Below are 25567 nucleotides of genomic sequence, written 5' to 3' on the forward strand. Positions count from 1 at the left end.
TGTATGCAACTTGGGTGCAACATAATTTTTTGTGGGTAGGCTTGTCTCTCCACAGACTGGCACTTATACTTTTTCTAGCAGCAAACCTCCCACATTCTCTAACACTACTGCAGTTTCCATTAGGATAGTTCTGTTCTTCCTTCCAAAGATGGTCTCTCTTTTCCATCTTAACTAGGTAGTGGTCCTTCTGGCATTTGAGCATGGAGTTGATGTAGATCCCTCTTGGAAAGTCTGTAGACTGGACATGAGAAGAGTCTTGCTCAAATACTTAAAGGTGACAAATCCCTTTCTTAAGTCCAACAGACTCTTGTTTCAGGGACTGTGGAAAGAAAAAGTGGGGTCTAAGAAATTCATAGCACCCTGGATAAAGCAATCCATTGAAGTGGCATATATTGTCAGCTGCAAAATTGTTCAACTCTAGCTTAGGTGAAATCCTGGGCAAAGGCCCAGGTTGTTTGCTGGAAAACATCTGCAGTGACCTGGTCATTTCTGCATTCTTTTATGAAGCATTACAAGCTTAACACTGGCCAAGGGTAAGGCAGCCTATATCAGAGTGGTAATTTAGGGGGCCTTGTCTTCCCCCTTCTTATTAGGAATTGCACTGGTATGGACTGGTCTAGTTCAGGGGTTCTAAACCCAGTTATAGGCCAGTCAAGTCCACACTTAGCCAGTTGGGTTTTCAGGGTACTCACAATGAATATACATGAGGTAGATTTTCATAGAATGGGGATGGTGCATGAAGATTTATCATATGTATATTCATCAAGGATATCTTGAAAACCAGACAGGCTAGGTGTGTCCTGAAGACTGGGTTGAGAACTCCTGGTCTAGCTGGATGGAAAGAAAGGAGAAATGAAGTAATGCCTGTTAATTTCCTTTACTTGAAGCCTGCTAGACCGGTCTAGGTCCTACCCTGGAAAATTGCAGTGCTTGGGATTTTAATGGAAGTTGGTCTGCTCCTCTCTGTTATTAGTGTTTTGAAATCAGAATAATTTAATTCATATATTCTGCAGAGGTTTTCCTAAGGGGAACAGTTTGGATATAGGTTCTATACTCAGGGCCGGATTTTCCTATAGGCTAACTAGGCTTCAGCCTAGGGCCTCAAGATCAAGAGGGGCCTACATTCAAATTGTTAGCAAAATTAAAATTACACTATTCTAAAAACAGTGAACACTAAAACACTGAACTATATATGGTGCTGAGAATAAATGTTCAAATAAGTGTTCTCGACTATTTTTTATTTATATATCACAGTAATGATGTATTTTATTATCTCTCATGTAATTTACAAACTTAAAAATGGGAGGTGAAAGGGCCTCATAAGTGGAATAGCCTAGGGCCTCTTTTCATCTAAATCCGGCCCTGTCTATACTGCTTGGGCAACAGCAATATTGAAGGATTCCAATATATATTACTACTATGTACCAGCCCTTATATAAGTGATATCACTGGCAACAGTTCAGATTCTCTACCTCGATCTACTGGTCAGGAAGGGACACAACACAGGCTTCAAGAATAGGAAATTAGCAGATATTTAAAGATACACTGAGAAATTTATTCGTAAGAGTTCATAAAATAGTATCAAACAAGTATATATATATATATATATATATATATATATATATATATATAGAAGTGAAATCTACTTGGCATTAATTATTATTTTTTGTTTTTTCTTCTCTTTCACAAAATCAGAAACGACTGAACTGGGGAACAAGAAAGAGCTGAAGTCTATGCCCTTTATTACCTATCTCTCAGGCCTGCTCACGGCTCAAATGCTATCTGATGATCAACTGGTCTTGGGAGTGGACATTCGCTGTGAGGAGAAAGGTCGCTGCCCTTCAACGTGCCACTTATGCCGGCGACCAGGCAAAGAACAGCTTAGCCCCACCCCAGTGCTACTAGAGGTTAACAGGGTGGCTCCACTCTACAGCCTGATTCAGGACAACTACACAAAAGAGGTGACTTTAGCTGTATCATGAAAAATAGAACCATGTCTCTCTACGTTCTCTCTACCTATATATCTCTTTTCTTTGGTCTCTTTTATTGCTGTCCATAGGGAAAACCTTCCTCTTTGTCATTTCGTAATTCTTTTTCATGTAATCCCCCTCTCTTGCTTTTCTCATACCTCCCTTTTGCCCATTTATTTCTTTCTGCTTCCCTATCTATTGCAGGCTTTTCTTCTCAGAGGACTGCTACACATAAGCAGGATCTCTGTTTAACTTTGGCTCCCAGGAAAATGAAAAACTTCATTGCTTGTAATTTTTCTTATTGTCATGGCTGTAGAAGCTATAGATTTTCTTCTTGAGAGATGTTCTCCCCAAAGGACTTGAAAAATACAGGACAAGGAATTGATCAATAGGGCAGCAGTGTTAACTATGTGCCTAGGCTACTATACAGATTGTGTAAAGCTAAAGACAGACAGACATCAACACATTTACAACTGTACTTTAGTAATTTTTGTTCATTTCTGTGTGCTGAGATAATTCTCTAGGAACACACGTTGTGTGGCTTGCCTCTACAGAGCACTATGGGGTCCTTTTATTAAGGCGCGCTAAACAATTTAGCGCACTCTAAAAGATTCAATAATGGCAGTTGTCCATGTAACTGTCATTATAGAATACTAGTGTATGTCTGCATTTACAGGCCTAACTTTAGGCACAAGCATGCCAGCTTAATAGCTGGCAACATAACATAACATAAAATCGATTTATAGACTGCATAACTGTGAGGATCTATGTGGTTTACAAAAGATTAACTTATGTCACAAATAGAACAATGAAAAAATTAATTACCCATGATGATTGTGCCTAACTGAAGGCAGTTGGGTACATAAATAATACTGTTCTGTAACTTGCATATGTGGAGGGGCATAATCGAAAGGGACGTCTAAGTCTGTTTACGTCCATCTCGCAAGTCGTCCAAAGTAAAAAAACAGCTTAAGACACATTTCCAAAAATACGTCCAACCTTTTTTTCGTTTCGAAAATCGTCTAATTATACGTCCTGCCGATCTGATCGTTCAAGCCGCTAAATCATCCATCTTTATACCACATTTTCAGCCAACTTTCCATCCAAGTCCAAAACGCCTGGAACAAGCCCTGTTGGACGTGGGAGGGGTCTGCAAAGTGATGGACTGCACACCCAGACATGCCACCTAAGTAGTGGGGCACCTTACAGGGCACTGCTGTGAACTTCACAAAAAGGGTGCCATGTCTTCTCCTCCCTACAGCTCCTTTATAGGTTACGGTGAGTCCCCCAAACCACCTCTAGAATCCCCTAGACCCACTTATCCTACCACCCCAATAGCCCTTATGGCTGCAGGAGCCACTTATATGCCAGTAAAAAAGGGTTTTGGGGTGTATAGGGGAGTGCACATGTTTATGTATCAATGCAGTGATTAAAGGGGCTTATGGGCATGGGTCCTCCTCTCCATGGGTCCCTAACCCACCCCCAAGACGGCTTAAGCTGACTCTGTGCTGGACGACTAGGCTTTCCTATGCCAGGCGACCAGGTGATGATGGTCTGGAGGCTGAATTTTAAAGGTGTGATTAATATTTTTATGGGGGTGGGGGGGGGGTCGGTGATCACTGGGGTAGTGTGTAGGGGTCTGTTTTATGTGTTTTCAGTGCTTATCTGGTGAGCTTAGGTGGGTTTTTGTGACTTAGACCATTGACATGGTTTTACATGGTCTAGGTCACAACGTCCAAGTTCCGTCGATCATGGGCTGTATAACTTTCAGTTATACATGCTGTACGACTAAGTCTAAGCCGGCCCACGAACCGCCCAACTCACGCCCTTGACACTTCTCCTGAAATGCTCTGTTTAGCTTTGATCTCCGAGAATCTCAGCGAGAGGGAGAACTAGATGGTCTTGAGCATGCGCATGCTCAAGGCCCAGCAGAGGCAGGAACTTCTTCAAGCGGCACCAACACGTCCTGTGGGCTGCGTGCCGGTGCCAGACGGGGGGTAAGTTTGAAGTTGTTTGGGCGGGGGGAACCAGGTTCGCATGGGGGGGGCCTGTGTGAGCGGAGGGGGAGCGATGCCGGTTTTCGGGAGAGTGCTCGCAAATCGAGTCAACACTCGGTTTGCGAGACAAGATTTGCGAGAATGTTTTGCTCGTCTTGCAAAACACTCGCAAACCGAGGTTTGAAAGTACGTCCAAAACCCGTTTCTAGTAGCGGCATTTGGACGTATTTGGGAAATGTTCATCCAAGTGCCGACTTAGGCCGGTTTTTGGACGTTTTCTCTTTCGATTATGAGCCCCATATTGTATCTGCCTGTCATGCCCAAGACTTGCCCATGTCTTTCCCTGGGTCCATATTCCTGTTGAAGTTGCACATTCTGGAATTTGAGCCTGCAATTTATATAAGAATTGCCCCTGCTGGGTTACACCAGTGATCCATTGTGCCCAGCAGTCCACTCACGCGGCAGCCCTTAGGTCAAAGACCAGTGCCCTAACTGAGACTAGCCTTACCTGCGTACGTTCTGGTTCAGCAGGAATCTCTGGAGGGTGTTTTCCCTTATAACAGCCTCCAGAAGAGCGTTCCAGATTTTTACCACTCTCTGAGTGAAGAAGAACTTCCTTACGTTCGTATGGAATCTAACCCCTGTTAACTTTAGAGAGTGCCCTCTCGTTCTCTCTACCTTGGAGAGGGTGAACAACTTGTCTTTATCTACTAAGTCTATTCCCTTCATTATCTTGAATGTTTCGATTGTATCCCCTCTCAGTCTCCTCTTTTCAAGGAGAAGAGGCCCAGTTTCTCTAAACTCTCACTGTATGGAAACTCCTCCAGCTCGTTAACCATTTTAGTCACTCTTCTCTGGACCCTTTCGAGTAGTACTGTGTCCTTCTTCATGTACGGCGACCAGTGCTGGATGCAATATTCCAGGTGAGGGCGTGCCATGGCCCAGCACAGTGGCATGATAACCTTCTCTGATCTGTTCGCGATACCCTTCGTAATCATTCCTAACATTCTGTTCACTGCCGCCGCGCATTACGCGGAAGGCTTCATTGACTTGTAAGCTTCATTGACTTGTCTCTTTCCTGGGGGGTCCCTCCAAATACTACACCGGACATCCTGTATTCGTGTATAAGGTTTTTGTTACTAACATACATCACCTTACACTTATACACGTTAAACCTCATTTGCCATGTCGCGGCCCATTTCTCGAGTGTGTTTATGTCACGTTGCAGGTCTTCACAATCCTCTTGCATCTTCATTACTCTGAATAACTTTGTATCATCTGCAAATTTAATCACCTCACTCGTCATACCAATTTCCAGGTCGTTTATAAATATGTTGAAGAGCACGGGTCCAAGCACCGAACCCTGCGGCACTAAGGGCAGCTATACCTGTAAGTTGTATTTGGTGCCAGTTAGCAGCAATTAATGTCAATTATTAAGCTGTTATGCACACAACTGCCCTTATTCCATAACTTGAATAAACACATTTCCATGCTAGATGCAAATTTTGACTGCACATGCTGCTAGAATTAGGAATTCAGTGTCATGGAAGGGCATTTTCGAAAGAATGTCCAAGTCAGAATTGGGATGTCCTACTCATAATGCCCAAACAAACCTGTCCATCTCACAGCCATTTTTGAACTAGAAAAATGTTGGGATTTCCTGTTTCAAAATACTTGTGGAGGATGTTCTTGCACTGTAAAAATCCATAATGAACAGCCATTTTCCAAAAATGAAATGTCCAAAATATGAATGCCAAAAAAGCAGACACAAAAATGTCTGTCTGGCATTATATGTACAACGTTTTATTTTATTTATATACCGTTTTTTCCAAAACGGATTACAGGGAGTTACATACATAAAATATTAAGGACTCCTTTTACGAAGATGTGTTAGGGCCTAGCACATGCTAAAATGCTGTGTGCACTAGCCGCTACCACCTCCTCTTGAGCAGGCAGTAGTTTTTCGGGTAGCGTGCACTAATCCGGTGCGTGTGCTAAAAACGCTAGCGCACCTTCGGAAAAGGAGCCCTAAAAGTCAATACAAATAAGAACAAATCTTACATAAAGTCAGTTGCTCAAAGAAATGCATCTACAAATAGTTGAGTCTCCACATTTTCGAATCTGGCCAATAAGATTCCTGCACATGTAAAAGTCATGGCATTCGTTTCCAAATATTTATGTTTAGCCTTTGTTTTCAACAATGCGGCACTTTCGGAACGCAGTGATCTTAGTAGTTGATAACCATACATCATACTCTTAGGGCTCCTTTTACAAAGGCGTGCTAGCCACTACCGCCTCGTCTTGAACAGGTGGTAGTTTTTCGGGTAGCGCACGCTAATCCGGTGCGTGCACTAAAAATGCTAGTTCACCTTTCTAAAAGGAGCCCTTAAAAATTTCAGGCATCGTACCATATAGAAATGACATAACATAATTGCTTTATATTGAATTCTATACACAACTGGAAGCCAATGCACTTGTTGAAGATACGGAGTAATATGCTCATATCGTGATGTTCCAGTTATCAATCTGGCCGCGGCATTCTGAACCATCTGCAATGCCCTGCACCTAGTCTTGGTTATTCCCAGGTACAAGACATTGCAGTAGTCCAGCTGTGACAAAACCATTGGCTTGTACAACAGCACGAAAGTCAAATAGTGACAGCATTGGTTTTAAAAGGTACAATAAATGTATCTTTGCAAAACATATTTGCACTGGTTTTACCACTTGACAACTCATAGTAAGTCCTGGGTCCAATTTTACTCTCAGGACTGTTATTGACTCCCTCACCAGTAGAACCTCATCCATCACTTTCAATGTTGTTGGCCAATTAACCCGGTCAGATTTCCCCACAAACATTACCTCAGTCTTTTCTACATTCAATCTTAGACCCTGCCTTTCCATCCATCCAGTAATTTCACTCATATAGTTACTCAGGAACTTTTCTAACCCATCTCCCCAGACAGAAATTTCTGCAGAGCTGAAGAGCAGTCTAGTGGTCAGTGCAGTGGATTTTCTATTACAGGATCCAAGTACAAATCCAGCCATAGTTCATTTATATATGTTATTGTGAACTTTCCCAGAACAAATAAAAAACTACTGTACCTAAAGGTATCCCACTGCAATAGACATCTTGCTGTCTTATACATTCAAGTAAAGTAGGTATTTCTGCATTATAGGAAGGCTCACATACGAGGGGTGTTCTAATTTATCTAGCTTCATACACTTCATCCACTTTTCCTGCAATGATTTTAACCCCTTTGAAAAGAATTCTTCCTGGGACATCAGGCTGCTCAGTGGTATAAACTAATATCTGGATTTATGAATAAAAAACCAAACCAAAAATGGTCTTCAGGACATTTGGAGCATTGAGATCAAGCATCAAATTACTGTGTCTTAATGGCCACGAATTTGGTCTTGGAGGATGAGATGTACAGTGTCTGCATCTATGAGACAAACTTGGTTTTTTCTATTACATAGAGCATTCTGGACTCCGGTGCGTTTGCAAAAATTAGATAGCTCTAAGTCTAATAGATGTTGCCACTGTCATCTTGGAGCTGGAATATTGGATCATTTATTGTTTTTTTGCCCTCTAATATATAATTTTTGGAAATCTATTTGGAATCAAATTAATAATTTACTTGAGAATCCGGTGACACTTTCATATGACACGATATTATTTGGAACTTCAATGAGAAAAAAAAGTCAAATATCTTATAAAAACAATAAGTTTTTACTCATAATGACAGGAGTTGCTATTCTGCAAATTACGAGAAACTGGAAAAATTATGATAGATTAAGTTATAGTTTTTGGTGGAATTCATTGTGCCATATTTTTAAAATGGAGAAAATATTAGCTATCCAACAAGGAAGTTATAAAAAGTTTATGGAGGTCTGGGAGCCATTAACAAATTATTGTAAGGAATGATTATAATTGATTAGTTAATAGTTTATTTCTCTCCTTTTGTTTATTGAAGTATAAAGGGGGAGAGGGGGGATAATTTTATAAAATTATATGATTATATTGGAAGAAGGATGGAGGGTGAAGTTAGTTCGATTTCATTGAATGTATGATTATTACAGTGTATATGATGATTGAATATATGATTATTGTATATGATGTATAGTGTATATGATGATTGAATGTATGATTATTACAGTGTATATGATTGTATAATGAATTACTTGTTGAAAGTTTAAAAATGAATAAAGAAATATTAAAAAAGAAAAGAATTCTTCTGTTCGACCTTCAAACCAGGATCTCACAGCTTCCTTGACATCTTCATCACTTGAAAAACACTATCCACAGAAAGATTTTTTTCAAAACTTGGAACAGGAAATAATAATAATAATAACTTTATTTTTGTATACCGCAATACCACAAAACAGTTCAGAGCGGTTTACAGGTTAAGAGACTGTACATTTACAGCGAAGTTACAGCATATCAGAAAACAGATCAGAGCAATTTATGCAATGCAGGTGCAGAGAATTAGTTAACAATTGTATGGTGTAAACCAGTGACAATTACAAAATGATCCAATAACTGTTGCATGGGGGTGCCATCTGGGGAAGAAGGGGAGGAAGGGTAGGGAGGGGGCGAGGTTGGGATTATTAGTTTGGTAGGGAGGGCGGGGGTTAGAGGAATTTATCAAAGAGGTATGATTTGAGAGATTTCCTGAAGGATTGATAAGTTGGGGCAAGAGAGATGAGAGTGGACAAGCAGTCATTCCATTTGCCAGCTTGGAAAGAGAGGGTTTTGTCGAAGAATCTTTTGTAGATGCATCCTTTTGGGGAGGGGTAGGCAAACAGGTGGGCATTGCGTGTACGGTTAGAACCTGGGAAGGCGAAGTGGCGTGATAGATATATCGGGGCTGAGCCAGTTAGGGTTTTGAAGCAGAGGCAGGCAAATTTGAAGATGATCCTTGCTTCGAACGGTAGCCAATTAAGTTTTCTATAGAAAGGGCTGACATGGTCTGACTTTTTGAGCCCGTAGATGAGGCGGACGGCGGTATTCTGGATAAGTCGTAGTCGTTTCATGGTTTTCTTGTAGGAGCCCAGATATATGATGTTGCAGTAATCCAGGGAGTTTAGGATTAGGGATTGGACCAGCAAACTGAAGGTGGGGAAATCAAAGTAATGTTTGATGGAGCGGAGTTTCCAAAGGGTGGAAAAGCATTTTTTGACCTGGGCGTTAGTGTGATCTTCTAAAGTGAGGCATCAATCCAAGATGACTCTGAGGATTTTTATAGTGGAGTTGATTGGATACGTTAGACCATTAAGTTGCAGGGTGGTGGACGTTAGTTTGTGGTTGGGACTTGCAAGGAAGAACTTGGTTTTTTCTGGGTTTAGTTTCAGTTTGAAGCATGTGGTCCAGTTTTCTACCATGGTGAGGACAGTTGAGATGTATTGTTCTGTCTCATGTGACAGTGAGGTGATGGGTATGATGATTGTGATGTCATCTGCGTAAATATAGGATTTCAGGTTACGGTTCGATAATATGTGTCCCAGTGATGCCATGTAGATATTGAATAGTGACGGGGATAGGGGGGAGCCTTGGGGGACTCCGCAGGGGTTGTTCCAGGTATGGGAGAAGGTTCCGTCATTATGGACTTGGTAGGTTCGGTTTTTTAGGAAGCCTGTGAGCCAGGTTAGTACTTGACCGGAAATGCCAATGGAGTCGAGGCAGCTAATCAGAATGTCATGGTCTACTAGGTCGAAGGCACTGCTGAGGTCAAATTGGAGTAACAGTGCGCTGTTTCCCAATGAGAATAGTTGGAGGAGGTGATTGGTTAGTGAGGCAAGAACGGTTTCTGTACTGTAATTAGTGCGGAATCCAGACTGAGAGTCGTGAAGGATGTTAAATTTCTCTAGGTATGACGTGAGATTGTAATTGACAAGTCCTTCCATGATTTTTAAGAAGAGAGGAATATTGGCGATGGGTCTGTAGTTGGAGGTTACAGAGGGAGATTCTTTGGGGTTTTTGATTATTGGAGATACGAGGATGTGTCCAAGTTCTGGTGGGAAGTGGCCGGTTGACAAGCAGAGGGTGACCCAGTTGAAGAGTTCCGCTTTGAAGGGGAGGGGGGCAGTTTTCATGATGGATGGAGGGCAGTTATCTAGTAGGCAGTTGGATTTGGAATATTTTGAGTATAGCTTGAGAAATAGGTTCCAGTCTGGGTTTTTGAAGTGAGACCAGGTCATGTCAGCCGGTGAGCCATCATTTTCTGGAGAGGGTGGATGGATATATGGGTGAGTGCTAGTTGTTGTGAGCGTTGTTTTCAAGTTTAGAATTTTGTTGGCGAAGTAGTCAGCTAGATTTGTTGGGGAGGGTGGTAGATCTGTGGGGGAGCTTTTATGTGGGACGGTGTCAAATAAGGAGTTAACTAGTCTGAAGAGTTTATTGGTGTTTAGGGATGGGGTGTTGATAAATTGGGAGTAGTGCTTGTGGCGCTTTTCTTTGATCATTTTTTTGTATTCTGCGACTTTAATTCGCCATGAGTGTCTGTCAGTGTTTGCGCCTGATTTGCACCAGGTTCTTTCCAGTTTGCGAACTTCACGTTTGAGGGCAAGTAGATCTGCATCGAACCATTTGGCAGAGGGGCGGTGTTTTTTCTTGCAAAGTTTCAGTGGAGCAATGACATTTAGGGTCTTATTGCTGAAATTGTTCCAGTCTGAGATGAAATTAGGGTCAAGATCTGGGATGGATGTTGGGTTGTAGTGGGACCAGAATTCTTCTGGGTTAAGTTGCCCTCTAGACCATTTTGTTTTTTCTTTGTGGATGGTTCTTGGTTGTTTTTTGGTTTGTTTTTTAAGCCAGTGTAATTTGAAATTGCAACGGAGGTGGTCAGACCAGGGGGTGGTGGTCCAGTTTTCTTCTTTAAGGCTAATGCTGGGGGTTGAAGGGTTGTTGGGGAGGAAAGAGATCAGATCTAGGTGATGGCCTTTGTCATGGGTTTTTGTAGGGGGTGGTTTAGAGAAGCCTAGGGATGTTAAGAAGGAGAGGAGATCGGCCACGTTGGAATTCTCTTCCTGTTCAAGGTGTAGATTGACGTCGCCTGCGAGAAGATTGTGAGTGCCCACGACGGAATTTGTGAGGAGGTATTTGTAGAAATCTTCTTTAGCTTGGTTCCATTTGCTGGGGGGGGGGGGGTGTAGAATAGAGTAACGGTTAGGTTGTCTTTACAGTCAGCTTTGGAGATTTTGCAGGAGAGGATTTCCAGGGCGTTGGTCAGTTTGGAATCGAGGATTTGGAACTGGAAGTGGTCACGGAGGATTATTGCTAGGCCGCCTCCTCTTCTAAAGTTTCTTGATAATGGAATAATTTTGTAGTTTAGAGGGAGTAGGTCTCTGATGATGGTGACCTGGTCGGAAATTAGCCATGTTTCGGTGAGGAGTAGGATGTCGAGGTGGGTTTCTTCTAGCCAATCCTTGATCAGTTGGGCTTTGTTTCTAGCCGAGCGAATGTTCAGATAGGCACCCGAAATTGTTTGGTGTTCCGGGGGAGTGATGGACTGTGTACTTGGTAGATTTTTTTTTTTTTAGGAGCCTGTTTCTTTTTTTGTGTTGGTCTAGAGGAGTGTTGGGTGGAGTTGATTACGGTGATCGGGAATGGGCCTGATTCCTTGTAGTCATGGAGGGAGTTGGAGGGGAGAAGTGGTTTATCTGGTTTGATGGTTCTGTTCCAAGTGAGGTAGGTGGGGATTGGTTCAAATGCTAAGATTCTGGTGATCCAATTTCTCGTGCTGTGTAGATAGAGAAGGAGGAGGGTTAGCAGTTTTCCTGTGAAATTAGGCATTTTGGGCCTTGCAGAATTTGGATAGAGAGAGATGAAGGGTTGGAGGGGAAGATTGGTGGAGCTGGGGTGAATTGAGGTAGATGTAAGGAGTTGAGGGAGATTGATTCTGCAGTAGCTGGTAGGGGAGGATCGGAGGTTGATGGGTCTAGCTGGTGTAGGGGTGGTCCAGTGATGGAGTAGTTAAGATTTCTGAGACTTTGGTTGGTTTGGGAGGAGTCAGTGCTGGAGTGAGAGTGGGTTGTCTCTGGCCAGGTAGGACAGTGAAGAGTTGTTTAGGTTGGTTAGGGCATGCGTTTGGGGCATGCATTTGGGAAGCTGAAGTCATGCAGAGGGGGGAGAGTGATTGTCAAAGCATGCAGATTGGTGAGAGGAGGTAGTCATGCAGATACTTAGCTGCTAGGCCGGTCTGGGATATCCCGGTCAGGTTGGAAATTTGGACGCAATCGTTGGCACGAGGCAGTCTGGTCAGGTCTTGAGGAGTCAGATCTGGAGAGCTGGATGATGGTGGTGTAGGGTGGAGAGGTAGCTTTGGGCTCTGCTTGGCCGCTTCGCAAAGGCGCGTGCTAAGGCGCCTGTTCAGGAGCAGGGCAGGCAGTCTCGGCGGGTGCGAGGTAGGGCAGCAGCGGCTGCAAAAATGGCTCCACGCGCCGTTGAGAGGAAGTTATTTTAAGATCTCCCGGCAAGATTTGGGGGGCGGAGCAAGCTCACACGCCTGGCCCAGCAGCAAGATGTTGTTCGGGAGAGGCAAGAGGAGTCGGTATCGGCGGGCCCTCTTCAGGAGCAGGGCAGGCAGTCTCGGTGGGTGCGAGGTAGGGCAGCAGCGGCTGCAAAAATGGCTCCACGCGCCATTGAGAGGAATTTATTTTAAGATCTCCCGGCAAGATTTGGGGGGCGGAGCAAGCTCACCCGCCCGGCCCAGCAGTAAGATGTTGTTCGGGAGAGGCAGGAGGAGTCGGTATCGGCGGGCCCTCTTCAGGAGCAGGGCAGGCAGTCTTGGCGGGTGTGAGGTAGGGCAGCAGCGGCTGCAAAAATGGCTCCACGCGCCGTTGAGAGGAAGTTATTTTAAGATCTCCCGGCAAGATTTGGGGGACGGAGCAAGCTCACACGCCCGGCCCAGCAGTAAGATATTGTTCGGGAGAGGCAGGAGGAGTCGGTATCGGCGGGCCCTCTTCAGGGCAGGCAGTAGGGTGGATGGTTCAGCTGCTGAAACCCACATTTTCAGATGGCAGCCTGTGATAGTCGTGACTTGTGCACCGGTGCATTTTTGTGAGGAAGCAGCACACCTGCTATGAGTTTTCCTTGTCTTTTCTCCTTGATTGACTTCTACAAAGCGATCGTTATGTTGGCGTAACTCTCCCTGGTTATGGTCGTCTTGTGTGACATGAACTCCAGAAACAAAAATCCTTCATCAATCCAGAAGACAGTTGCCATGACTTTGTCTGCAGATTTTTCAGTCTTGAACTTTTTGGGGGTTGGGGATGACTTGTGCTTCCACTGCATTGACTCCATTTTAGACTCAGGATTTCTGTGATAGACCCAAGTCTCATCTCCAGTTACCAAACAATGAAAAAAATTCACTTGGTCTTCACGGAGCATCACCAAGTTCTCCTGACAGTACTGGAGCCTCGTGGCCTTCTGACATGGCGTCAGCATTCTTGGAACCCATCTTGCACTAACCTTGGACATGCCCAACTTTTCATGAGTTATTTTCCAAACTGTACCTGCCGAAATGCCCATTTCTTCAGCTATTTGGGAAACCTTAATTCATCTGTCTGACAAAATTAAATCCTCAACTTTTTTTTGCACATTTCTGTGGAAGTTGCTTCTATGGGCCATCCAGTGTGAGAGCCATCTTCAATGGACTCTCTATCCCACTTAAACTGCTTGCTCCAAAATTTTACTTTGTAGGATGATGGGGCAAACATCATAAACTGCAGTCATTTATTCATGGATCTCCTTTGGCTTTTTTCTTCCTTTGTGAGAAATTTTAGCACTGAGCTATGCTCCAAATATAACAGTTTCTTACTTGATTCACACAAAAACTTTCCTCACATCCTGTCTCTTGAATTATAAGACTTGTTAGCCACAACTGTGCATGAGTAATCGTGAGACATGTCACAACATGCATAGACTTGTTTCAACACACTTCCTACTTTCTTTCACACTCAGGTAGAGAAATTATTGAACACCCCTCACATTTTTCCAGAAATAAGAGTTCAAAGGCCACTGCATTGACCACTAGACTACTCCTTATACTTGTTTTCTGCTCTATTAGGAATGGCCATAATACCTGTAGCTGTCATAGATCCTGGTATCCACTGTCACTTTCATTGTTTAGGGGGTGGGAAGGGTCAATCAGCACTGGGAGATGAGGAAAGGATAATGTCTTCATACCTTCAGTGGTCATCTGCTCAATCAGAGCACCTCGTTATACCCTGGATATGATCGAAGCAGATCTAGATAACATCCTTACTTATTGTCTTGGACATTTCTTCCCATCAGGGTGGATTTGATTTAAATCAAATCTTTTTAAATCATGATTTAAATCACTAGTCAGAAAGACTTGATTTACGAGTAATCATGGTTTTCAACAGATTCATTCTTGCTGGTATAATCTTAATATTTACAATCGGTTGTCACTATAATAGGTAGTTCTCGATATAATGCTTAAAACAGTCCACTGCAGAGTTTCATCTAACATCTTGTGGGGATGTTAGCTTGGTTCTACCCATCTTTTCAGAACTGCTGCTGTAAAATGATTGTTAATGGAAGTATTTAACAGTTTCAGTGACATAAAGACTTAGGACATTTCTAGGACACTGCATTCTTTGGCTAAGAGGTGCAGCAAATGAGCACTGCAGCCATATGTTATTAGCTTGGTATTCTCTCTAAATATCTTCTTGGATACTTTTGCAGCATTGTCTGTGACTAAACTGCGTACTAGACATTTTATTAAAGAACGGTGCCTTTGCTGGAGGCGCCTTCATTATTTTAATGGTAAATCAATACTATTCCACTTATATGGGACTTATAACTAATAGCTTCAGTTTTTATCATACCACCATACAAGCAAGCTATTATATTTATGTTTCTAAAAAGGTTTTAATTCTTAATCTTACTTTGCACCATAATATAAAGTCTATCACTTCTTATAAACACAATACAAAAATATATATACACATATACTACGAGAACCCCATAATCACATTCCTGAACCAGTGATCACTATACCATCATAACTAGCAAGTGTTCATTATCCATCTCATATCACTAATTCATCAAGTTGAACTACACATGCAGTCCTTCCTAATGAAATAGTCAAGTCTTTAAGGCTCCCAAATGATCTGTGTTTAACTAATAAATCCCATCAGAGTCCTGTACTTTCTTTGTAGAGTTATATGTAGTCTAGCCCAACACAGAGCTGTGTTTTGCTGTTAAGTGTCTTCAGGAGCTACAACTGGAAGGGGCTCCCAATCTTCTCTAAACATACACAAATAAATTAATTATAACCATATATCAATTTAATACATCATATATGATCCATAAACACAATCTTGACATTATATGATACCTTATAATGCATCATGTTTTTCATCCGCAGCTACCCGGAGGGGTTTTCAGCTCTCCTTCATGAAATCACCTATTCCTTACTTCATCATCCGCAGTAAACGACTATGTGTGCCAACTAGTGCTGCCTGATTCAGGGGAAAAAATTTTGATTCGATTCGATTCAGCCTATTGAATTGGTTTTTCAATTCGATTTTCCTGCCCAATTGGGTGTTTTCTTCAAACATCCTGGTGGGTTTATTTTATAGCCTTTTCACCCCCTTTGTCTTCTCCTAACCACACTGGCACTGTGGTGTAAACAAAATAAACAAACAAAAAAGACTTTTCCTCTCTCTGTTAAATCCTAGCACACGTTTGCGGTCTAACACCAGTTCTGGCAGGATACAAATTTCAAATCTGACACATTGTAATCATAAAATGGAAAATAGAATTAGCTTTTCTACCTTTTGTTTTTTGGTCATTATTCAAATCTTGTTGGTCCCAAGCTCTGGTTGTCTTCTGATAACTTGCTTGCCAGAGTCTCCTTCTTTCTTCTTTCTCCATGCTAACCGTCCATCCTCCATCTCTGTCTTCCCCTTCCCCTTCCGTTTCCCTTCCCTTCCCCGGAGGTCTGGCATCTTTCTTCTTTTTTTTTCATCTCCATCCACAGATCTACCTTTTCTTAACTACCCTTTCATCCAGCATCTCTCCCTCCTTCCCCACCACCACAGGGTCCACCATCTCTCCCTTTCTTTTCCCAACTACCCTCCTATCCAGTATCTCTATCCCCTCTCCACACCATCCCTTGTGTCCAACTTCTTTCCCTTTCTGTTCCTTCCCTCCCTAAATCCCATTGTCCATCTTCTCTCTCCCTCTCCTCTATTTTTAGACCCATTATTTCTTCCCCCTCAAAGTCTGGCATATGCACATCTCTTTGAACCCTCCCTTCCCTCCCTCCCTCCCTCCATGTACTTCTACACCAGGGACCCCTCCCCTGAAGGTCTGTCCCCCCCTGAAGGCCTGCACCTTCCCCTGAAAGCCTGTCCCCCCATCCCTGAAGGCCTGGCCCCCCATGAAGGTCTGTCCCCCCTTGAAGGCTTGTCCCCCCTGAAGGCCTATGCCACTATCCATGGCCTGTTCCAGCTTTGAAGGCCTGTCCCCCCCCCTTGAAGGTCTGTCCCCCTCTTGAACGCTTCTCCCCCCCCTTAAAGGCTTTTCCCTCCTGAAGGCCTATGCCACCATCCCTGGCCTGTCGCCCGCTTGAAGGCTTGTCCTCCCTTAAAGGCCTCACCCCCCTTGAAGACCTTCACCACCCCTTGAAGGCCTGTTTCACCCCCTACTCCGAAGGACTGCGCACCCCCCCCCGGGAAGGCCTCCGTGTTCCCCTTGCCTCCCCGCATCATTTACCTTCTAGTTGCAGCCTGCACAGAAGATCGTAGTTATAGCATCTTTGCAAACTGCTTTTAGCTGTTTCCTCCGCCGTGATCCTACCTCTGACGTCAGAGGAGGGGCAGGACCGCAGCAGAGGAAACAGCTAAAAGCAGTTTGTAGAGATGCTATAACCACGATCTTCTGTGCAGGCTGCAACTAGAAGGTAAAACGGTGGGGGATGCCAGGGGGAAGCCAGACAGCAGCACTTCCCGACTGACCCTCCCTCCTCGCTCTCTAAAGCAGGTGCGGCAGCGGCCGGCTAGCAAGAGCTGCGCTGCCGCTCCTGCTTTAGGAGGTGAGGGGGGGAGGGTCCAAATAGGGAAGCCAATTTTTTTTTTTTTAATCATAAGAACATAAGAAATGCCTCTGCTGGGTCAGACCCGAGGTCCATCGTGCCCAGCAGTCCGCTCATGCGGCGGCCCAACAGGTCCAGGACCTGTGCAGAAATCTTCTATTTATACCCCTCTATCCCCATTTCCAGTAGGAATTTGTCCAATCCTTTCTTGAACCCCAGTACCGTACTCTGCCCTATTACGTCCTCTGGAAGCGCATTCCAGGTGTCCACCACACGTTGGGTAAAGAAGAACTTCCTAGCATTTGTTTTGAATCTGTCTCCTATCAACTTTTCCGAATGCCCTCTTGTTCTTTTATTATTAGAAAGTTTGAAGAATCTGTCCCTCTTTACTCTCTCTATGCCCTTCATGATCCTATAAGTCTCTATCATATCCCCTCTAAGTCTCCTCTTCTCCAGGGAAAAGAGACCCAGCTTCTCCAATCTCTCAGAATATGACAGATTTTCCATACCTTTTCCATACCTTTTATCAGCTCTCCTCTGAACCCTCTCGACTAACGCCATATCCTTCTTAAGGTACGGCGACCAATATTGGACGCAGTACTTCAAATGCGGGCGCACCATCGCCTGATACAACGGCAGGATAACTTTTTCGGTCTGGCTGTAATACCCTTTTTGATTATACCAAGCATTCTGTTCGCTCTCTTAGCGGCCGCTGCACACTGTGCCGATGGCTTCATTGTCATGTCCACCATTACCCCCAAGTCCCTTTCCTGAGTACTCTTATTCAATAACATCCCTCCCATTGTATAGTTGTACCTCGAGTTTCTGCTCCCCACATGTAATACTTTACATTTCTCAATGTTGAACTTCATCTGCCATTTTGCCGCCCATTCTTCTAGTTTGTTCAAGTCCCTTTGCAATTCTTCGCAGTCCTCTGTAGTCCGAGCGCCATTAAATAGTTTGGTGTCGTCCGCAAATTTTATTATCTCGCACTTCGTCCCTGTTTCTAGATCATTTATGAAGATATTAAATAGCAGCGGCCCGAGCACCGAGTGAATCGGTGAACCGATTTGGATCGTGAATCGGGCAGCACTAGTGCCAACCCTCTCTCCTATCATTTAAATTTATCTCAACTGATTTTGATAAATTTACCCTCCCCCCCTTCAATCCATTCAACCCAATCACAACTACCTGTTTACAATAAGTTCCACTCAACTTCCCTATTAAGTTCTTTTGGTTCACTCATGTCCCACTGATGGATTACACGCTGTTCCTTCTTCAATAATATCTCAGAAACATCACCCCCATGTTTTAATTTCACAGTAATGAAAACTACAAACTTTAATTCTTCCACATCATGATTACTTCCTACCCAGTGGGATACTAAAGGGGCTTCTAATTTAGACAACCTTAATTGCTAAACCATTAAATGGCCATAGCTCCTGTATTGCAGAAACGCATGTTTGCTTGTTCCTGTTTCACTTCGAGCAAGGATTTTATCTTATATTTGTACCTACCTCCTCTTACCATCAAGTTTTTACTGACCTGGACCCCTGAGGAATGCTATAGCTAGTTGAAACATGGACCGTGTTGGGTCTGTGACCAATTGTTTGTCAGTCACTCTGTGAAGTAGAGATCTTATTGAATTTTAATAAACATCACGTCAAGATAATTGTTTTGGACTTCTTTTTTCTGACTGTGGAGCATTTGGGTGTTTTGTTGTTTATTCTCACCTAACAACAACAGTAATCTAGTTGATTGTTGACCCAGGTGCAAATCAATGTAGCTAAATCTTTACATTCACAAACCTCTAATATGAATGAGTAGCAAAACCTCCAATATGAAGGTTAGCAAAAGAAGCATAAATCAAATTTCATATTTGGAGTTTCTTAGACATTTCTGAATCCATAAAAGAAAGCATACAATCGACAAAAATGGATACAGCAGAGACGACTAACAAGCTGGAATCGCTATGGGTTAAAATAGCGGGATGGAAAGGGCCTGAAATAAAGATGGGCCTATACTATCGTCCACCCGGGCAAACTGGAGATATAGATGAAAAAATGGAAGCTGAGATGAAGCAAGAATGCAAAAGCGGTAACACGGTTATTATGGGAGACTTCAATTACCCCGGGATAGACTGGAGTCTTGGAAGCTCAAAATGCGCTAGGGAGACAGAATTCCTGGAGGCTATACAAGATTGTTTCATGGAGCAGCTTGTTAAAGAACCAATGAGAGGAAATGCCACTCTGAATCTAATCCTAAATGGGTTAAGGGGACCTGCAAAGGAAGTAGAGGTAGTGGGACCTTTGGAAAACAGCGATCATAACATGATCAAGTTCAAGGTTAAGGTAGGAATACCGAAAGAAAGAGAACTATAGCGACAACTTTCAACTTCAGGAAAGGAAACTATGAAGCAATGAGGGAAATGGTAAGGAAGAAACTTAGGAACACTTTCAAAAAATGGCAAACGGTGAAAAATCTGTATATCCCCAGATTCAGAAAGGGGTTCAAAATGAGTCGAACAAAAGACCCGGCGTGGATAACTAAAACAGTGAAGGAAGCGATAGGCAATAAGAAAAATTCATTCAGGAAATGGAAAAAGGAGAAAACTGAGGGGAACTGGAAAGAGCACAGGAAGTATCAAAAAGAATGTCACCGAGTGGTTCGAAAAGCCAGAAGAGAGACTAGCCAGGAAAGCACGAAATTTCAAATCGTTCTTTAGATATGTTAAAGGGAAGCAACCAGCTAGGGAGGAGGTGGGACCGCTGGGTGATGGAGACAGGAAGGGAATGGTGAAGGAGGAGAAAGAAGTGGCAGAAAGACTTAACATGTTTTTTTCGTCTGTATTTACAAATGAAGACACATCCAACATACCGAAACCTGAGCAATTCTTCAATGGAAATCAAGCAGAAAAATTAACATCCATGGAAGTGAGCCTTGAAGATGTACGCAGGCAGATAGAAAAATTAAAAACTGACAAATCCCTGGTTCCGGACGGAATCCATCCAAGGGTTCTGAAGGAATTAAAGGAGGAGATAGCGGAACTACTGCAGCAAATTTGCAATCTATCCCTGAAAACAGGCATGATCCTGGAGGACTGGAAGATAGTCAACGTTACGCCCATCTTTAAAAAGGGATCAAGAGGTGACCCAGGAAACTACAGACTGGTGAGTCTGACCTCAGTTCCCGGGAAAATGGCGGAAGCACTGATAAAAGAAAACATCGATGAACATTTTGAAAGAAACAAACTTCTGATAACCAGCCAACATGGTTTTTGCAAGGGGAGATCATGCCTAACGAACTTGTTCCACTTCTTCGAAGGAATTAATAAACGGATGGACAAAGGAAACCCTATAGACATCATATATCTAGATTTCCAAAAAGCCTTTGACAAGGTGCCCCATGAACGCCTACTCCGGAAACTGAAGAGCCATGGAGTGGAAGGAGACGTACATAGATGGATCAGAAACTGGTTGGCAGGTAGGAAACATAGGGTAGGAGTGAAAGGCCACTACTCGGACTGGAGGAGGCTCACGAGTAGGGTCCCGCAGGGCTCGGTGCTCAGGCCGCTGCTATTTAATATATTCATAATTGATCTAGAAACAGGGTAGAAGTGTGAGATAATAAAATTTGTGGACGACACCAAACTATTTAGTGGAGCTCGGACTAAAGAGGACTGCGAAGAATTGCAAAGGGACTTGAACAAACTAGGGGAATGGGCGAGGAGATGGCAGATGAAGTTCAACGTCGAGAAATGTAAAGTATTACATGTGGGAAACAGAAATCCGAGGTACAACTATACGATGGAAGGGATGTTATTAAATGAGAGTACCCAAGAAAGGGACTTGGGAGTAATGGTGGACATGATAATGAAGCCGATGGCACAGTGCGCAACGGCCGCTAAGAAGGCAAACAGAATGCTAGGCATAATCAAGAAGGGTATTACAACCAGAATGAAAGAAGTTATCCTGCCATTGTATCGGGCGATGGTGCGTCCGCATCTGGAGTACTACGTCCAATATTGGTCGCCGTACCTTAAGAAGGACATGCCGTTATTCGAGAGGGTTCAGAGGAGAGCGACGCATCTGATAAAGGGGATGGAAAACCTTTCATACGCTGAGAGATTGGAGAAACTGGGACTCTTTTCCCTGGAGAAGAGGAGACTTAGAGGGGATATGATAGACTTATAAGATCATGAAGGGCATAGAGATAGTAGAGAGGGACAGATTCTTCAAACTTTCAAATAATAAAAGAACAAGAGGGCATTCAGAAAAGTTGATAGGAGACAGATTCAAAACAAATGCTAGGAAGTTCTTCTTTACCCAACGTGTGGTGGACGCCTGGAATGCGCTTCCAGAGGAAGTAATAGGGCAGAGTACGGTACAGGGGTTCAAGAAAGGATTGGACAATTTCCTGCTGGAAAAGGGGATAGAAAGGTATAGATAGAGGATTACTGCACAGGTCCTGGACCTGTTAGGCCGCCACATGAGCGGACTGCTGGGCACAATGGACCTCAGGTCTGACCCAGCAGAGGCATTGCTTATGTTCTTATGTTAAACTAAGAAACTTTCCTTTAATAGAAGAACAAGATCCCCTAATTCCTTCTGAATCCTTTGATATAAGGTGATAACGCTGAAGAACATTTTGGTTTAAACCCTGATTTATTTACATATTTATTATTTTAGAGACTTGTGTTATGATTTCTTGGTTTAAGGTTTTGGAAAAATGCGTTATCTTAATAACAAATTAGCTTATTGAAGAAGGATTGGTGCCCCTTCTATGCATTTTGTAAATCCTTACCCAGGTAAAGTCCTATATTCACCAATTAGGCTTAAGTGAAGTTAAGGTGATCACAATCCCAAATTTAAAAATTAGCCTAAACTTTATAAATTTTTAAAGTTGATCGTCAAGATTACAATTATTAAACACAGAAGATCACTTTTTATAGGGTTTAATTTTAATAAGTTCTCTTCGAGTCACCTTGACCCTGCTAACAAATAAGAATTCAACTTATTAATCATCCTGAGTTTAATAGCAATCATAGCTGAATATGTGATATCTATTTTCAAATTCTTCATTAAACTGTCAGTGCACTCAAACAGACATTGAAAATTAATAGCAAAAGAACAGAGCCCTGAGCTAACACCCACCAAGAACTCCCAAATGTGTGATTGGGCCCCAATGAGTTAACAAAATTTGATCTGTCAGATAAATAGAAGTATATCCTACTCAAACAGAACTCCCTGTTCCTCAAAATGCCTCATGAAAACCTTGTTTACAGTATCAAAAATCATGGCTAGCTCTAGGGGTATCAACAAAGAATCCTGACCCTCTTCTACAATCACCTGTACATCAAGCACCATTTCTGACTCTTAACTCTATCAGAACCTCAACTGTTGCAGGTAAATTGTGCTCATCTTCCCCTAGAATATAGACAATTTTCTGGTGACAGTTTTGCTGATAAAGGTAGATTTGATATAAGGTGATAACGCTGAAGAACATTTTGGTTTAAACCCTGATTTATTTACATATTTATTATTTTAGAGACTTGTGTTATGATTTCTTGGTTTAAGGTTTTGGAAAAATGCGTTATCTTAATAACAAATTAGCTTATTGAAGAAGGATTGGTGCCCCTTCTATGCATTTTGTAAATCCTTACCCAGGTAAAGTCCTATATTCACCAATTAGGCTTAAGTGAAGTTAAGGTCATCACAATCCCAAATTTAAAAATTAGCCTAAACTTTATTAATTTTTTTTTTTTAGTTCAATATTGTTTATTTAGTTTCATAAACACAGAACAAAAATAACAACAAATTACATAGTTGATCGTCAAGACTACAATTATTTTCTTGAAGTACATCAACTTTAATTCCTGGGTTGGGAAGGAAAGAGTGATAGTCTTAGTTGCCTTTCACCTTTCTAGATGAGCAAAGAATAAAGCGTCCCAAACTTAATTACCATTAAATTGCTAGATAAAGCCGTATGTCTTATCTCCCTATCTAATGGGTGGAGGCACAGACACAAGGTAGATATCACTGGTTAGATAGCTTAGCAGAGCTCAATATTAACTTAAAGAATTTTAGCTCCTCAGCTACAAATACTTCACAGGCTTAGGTCCTGATGGAATTTCATTTCTAATGAGCCTCTAGCATTGCTTTTCAAGCCACTCAGGGCTCCTTTTACTAAGGTGCGTTAGGGCCTTAACGCGCAGAGTAACGCACGCTAAATTGCCCTGCGCGCTAGACCTTAACGCCAGCCTTTAGCTGGCATTGTTCTAGAAGCATACCGCACGGTTTAGCACGTGGTAATTTTGTGCGTGCGCTAAAAACGCTAGCCCACCTTAGTAAAAGGAGCCCTCAATGCTATTTAAGAATGCACTTTTTCATCTTGTTAAGGCTACACATCATGCTTACAATACTGCCTCTAGATCAGCAACAGTAGCAATCGCTGCTTGCAGGATTGTTTGGTTTAGAACATCTGGACACTGAGAAGATCTCCATGATTAGCTGACAGATGACATTTTTGGGGGGTGATAAAGTAAAGGATACGATGGGGCTCATTTTCAAAAACTAAAAAAGTACAAAATACACCTAAAGTGTCAGATAGACATTTTTTTCTCAAAAACATCCAAATTGTGATTTTTGAAATTCATATTTGAGACATTTTTCTCTGAAGTTTTCCTAAATTGCAAGGAGGCATGCTGGGGTGTGTTTTGGACGGGATCAGAGTGGGCCCAGAATTTGGACATTTTTTAGCCATAATAGAAGAAAGTTAAAAAAACGTCCAGGGCACCTGAGTTCCATGTAGCATTTTATTTTACCTTTTTGTTTTTATTAGCTTAAAGTACATTTTTCCCATTTTTGTGACTTTTTATGCAAAAGTGTTGAAATATTTTATTTTCAATTATACACCACATTTGAATTATCTAAATAGATGTGCTAGGAACAATGCTTCTTTAAGAATATACTTCTGAAAATCTAGTTAAGTCCGAAGATGTAGACTTTTAAGGTATGTGTAGTCATATGTATGCATTTTTTTAAATGTATTTTTTGCTATTTTTATTGTCAGTGATATTGTGACCAGATGTGTAGGCTTTAAAGCAAAGAGACAACAATCCTCTAAGCCTGCCCAAATGTGTTGCAATGGACATGGGGATAGTAAAATCTTACTCTACTCAGATGTGGGGAATGCAGACCCTTGTTCTTTTTTTCCAGACTGAAATCCAACAAATGACAACTGAGTTGTGCTCAGATTAACTTGACTTCATGGCACATGCAAGTCTGTATTTCAGAACACATTCACTACACTAATTTTCTGTGCAGGCTCATTTATTCTTTTCTTTTTTCCCATATTCATTCTCAAACAATCAGTTTCTTTTTTCCCCTTCTTTTCTTGATTGTTTTCTCTGTTGTCATGCTTTCTTTCTTTAATTTCATCTCTCTCTTTTTGTGGTGTCATTTGCAGCCCTCCATTCTTCTTCTGTATTTTTACACCTTTTTAAAATACTGCATGCTCAGTTGGCCCAAGGGAGGCCACCATGACATCATAAGCAGTCAGCCATAATTCATAACAGCAGTCACAGAGCCCAGAACCTGGTAGGAACTCATAGAAACTACTGTGGAAAAAATATGAGTCAAAAATCTATCAGTACCATATGTGGTCAGAAGACCAAGACATTTCCCGTAGTTATTCAGAAGGCTACAGACAGACCCTTTGGTATGGCAAACAAATTTTCTTTTAAAAAAATAGTGAAAGCACCATTAAAAGCTTTTCAAATATTAAACTTCTCTGTAAAGATGGCAGTTTCATGCAGGCCAATATTTTTGCGTCCCAGACTTTGCACTAAATCATGCTTGATGGAACAAATGTGTATAAATTATGCTGCTACAGCTTCTAATATGGGAAGTTTTGCTGATTAATGTCTTTATAAGGACCACTTGTCTGTAAAGAGTCTCTCCCACCTCATAGCTTTCTTTTATTTGCAATTTATTCTAATTTCCATAGAACAATTGAACGGTAGATTTAAATTCTGACTTATTGGATAAAGGCTGGAAGAAATGTGTTCCCAAGACTGAATCCTCCATAGAGCTTGCGTTAGTATTTTCTGTGTAGCGCGAGGTTACCACATGCTAAAAATGCTAGCGCACCTTAGTAAAAGGAGCGCTCAGTCTGTCACTTACTATATACTTATTTTCAGCATGTTATAAGATACAAATTAAGTGCCAATACTGTGCTGTATTATTTAATAAACTTGGAAACCTCAGTTGGAAAGAATAGAGTTATCAAAAAATATTTGTTTTATTTTTCAATATAGTCCCCTGATAGCTCCATAAACTTCATCTGCTTTTCCTGTAATGACTTTAACCCTTTGAAAATAATTCTTCTGTTTGACCTTCAGACCAGGATATCACAGCTTCCTTGACATCGTCAAGGGATTTCGGAAATTGATATTGAATGGTTTACCTCATATTTCTCTGATAGGCGTTACCAGATATGGTTTTTTACTTCTTCATCAGAACCTTACATGCAGGAT

The 25567-nt window shown here is 42.1% G+C and overlaps 1 protein-coding gene across 10 annotated transcripts in view; it reads left to right on the forward strand.

The window, feature by feature from the left end:
• ASTN2 (astrotactin 2) overlaps nt 1-25567 on the forward strand; it is a 1902914-nt gene that overhangs the window by 1539179 nt on the left and 338168 nt on the right. For all 10 annotated transcript variants that reach the window (XM_033961675.1, XM_033961676.1, XM_033961677.1 and 7 more), the window contains one exon: nt 1696-1961. In XM_033961675.1, the coding sequence (XP_033817566.1) occupies nt 1696-1961 (266 nt within the window). The remainder of the gene's footprint in view (nt 1-1695; nt 1962-25567) is intronic.

This window comes from Geotrypetes seraphini, chromosome 10 (assembly GCF_902459505.1).
Source record: "Geotrypetes seraphini chromosome 10, aGeoSer1.1, whole genome shotgun sequence".
Taxonomy (NCBI): Eukaryota; Metazoa; Chordata; class Amphibia; order Gymnophiona; family Dermophiidae; genus Geotrypetes; species Geotrypetes seraphini.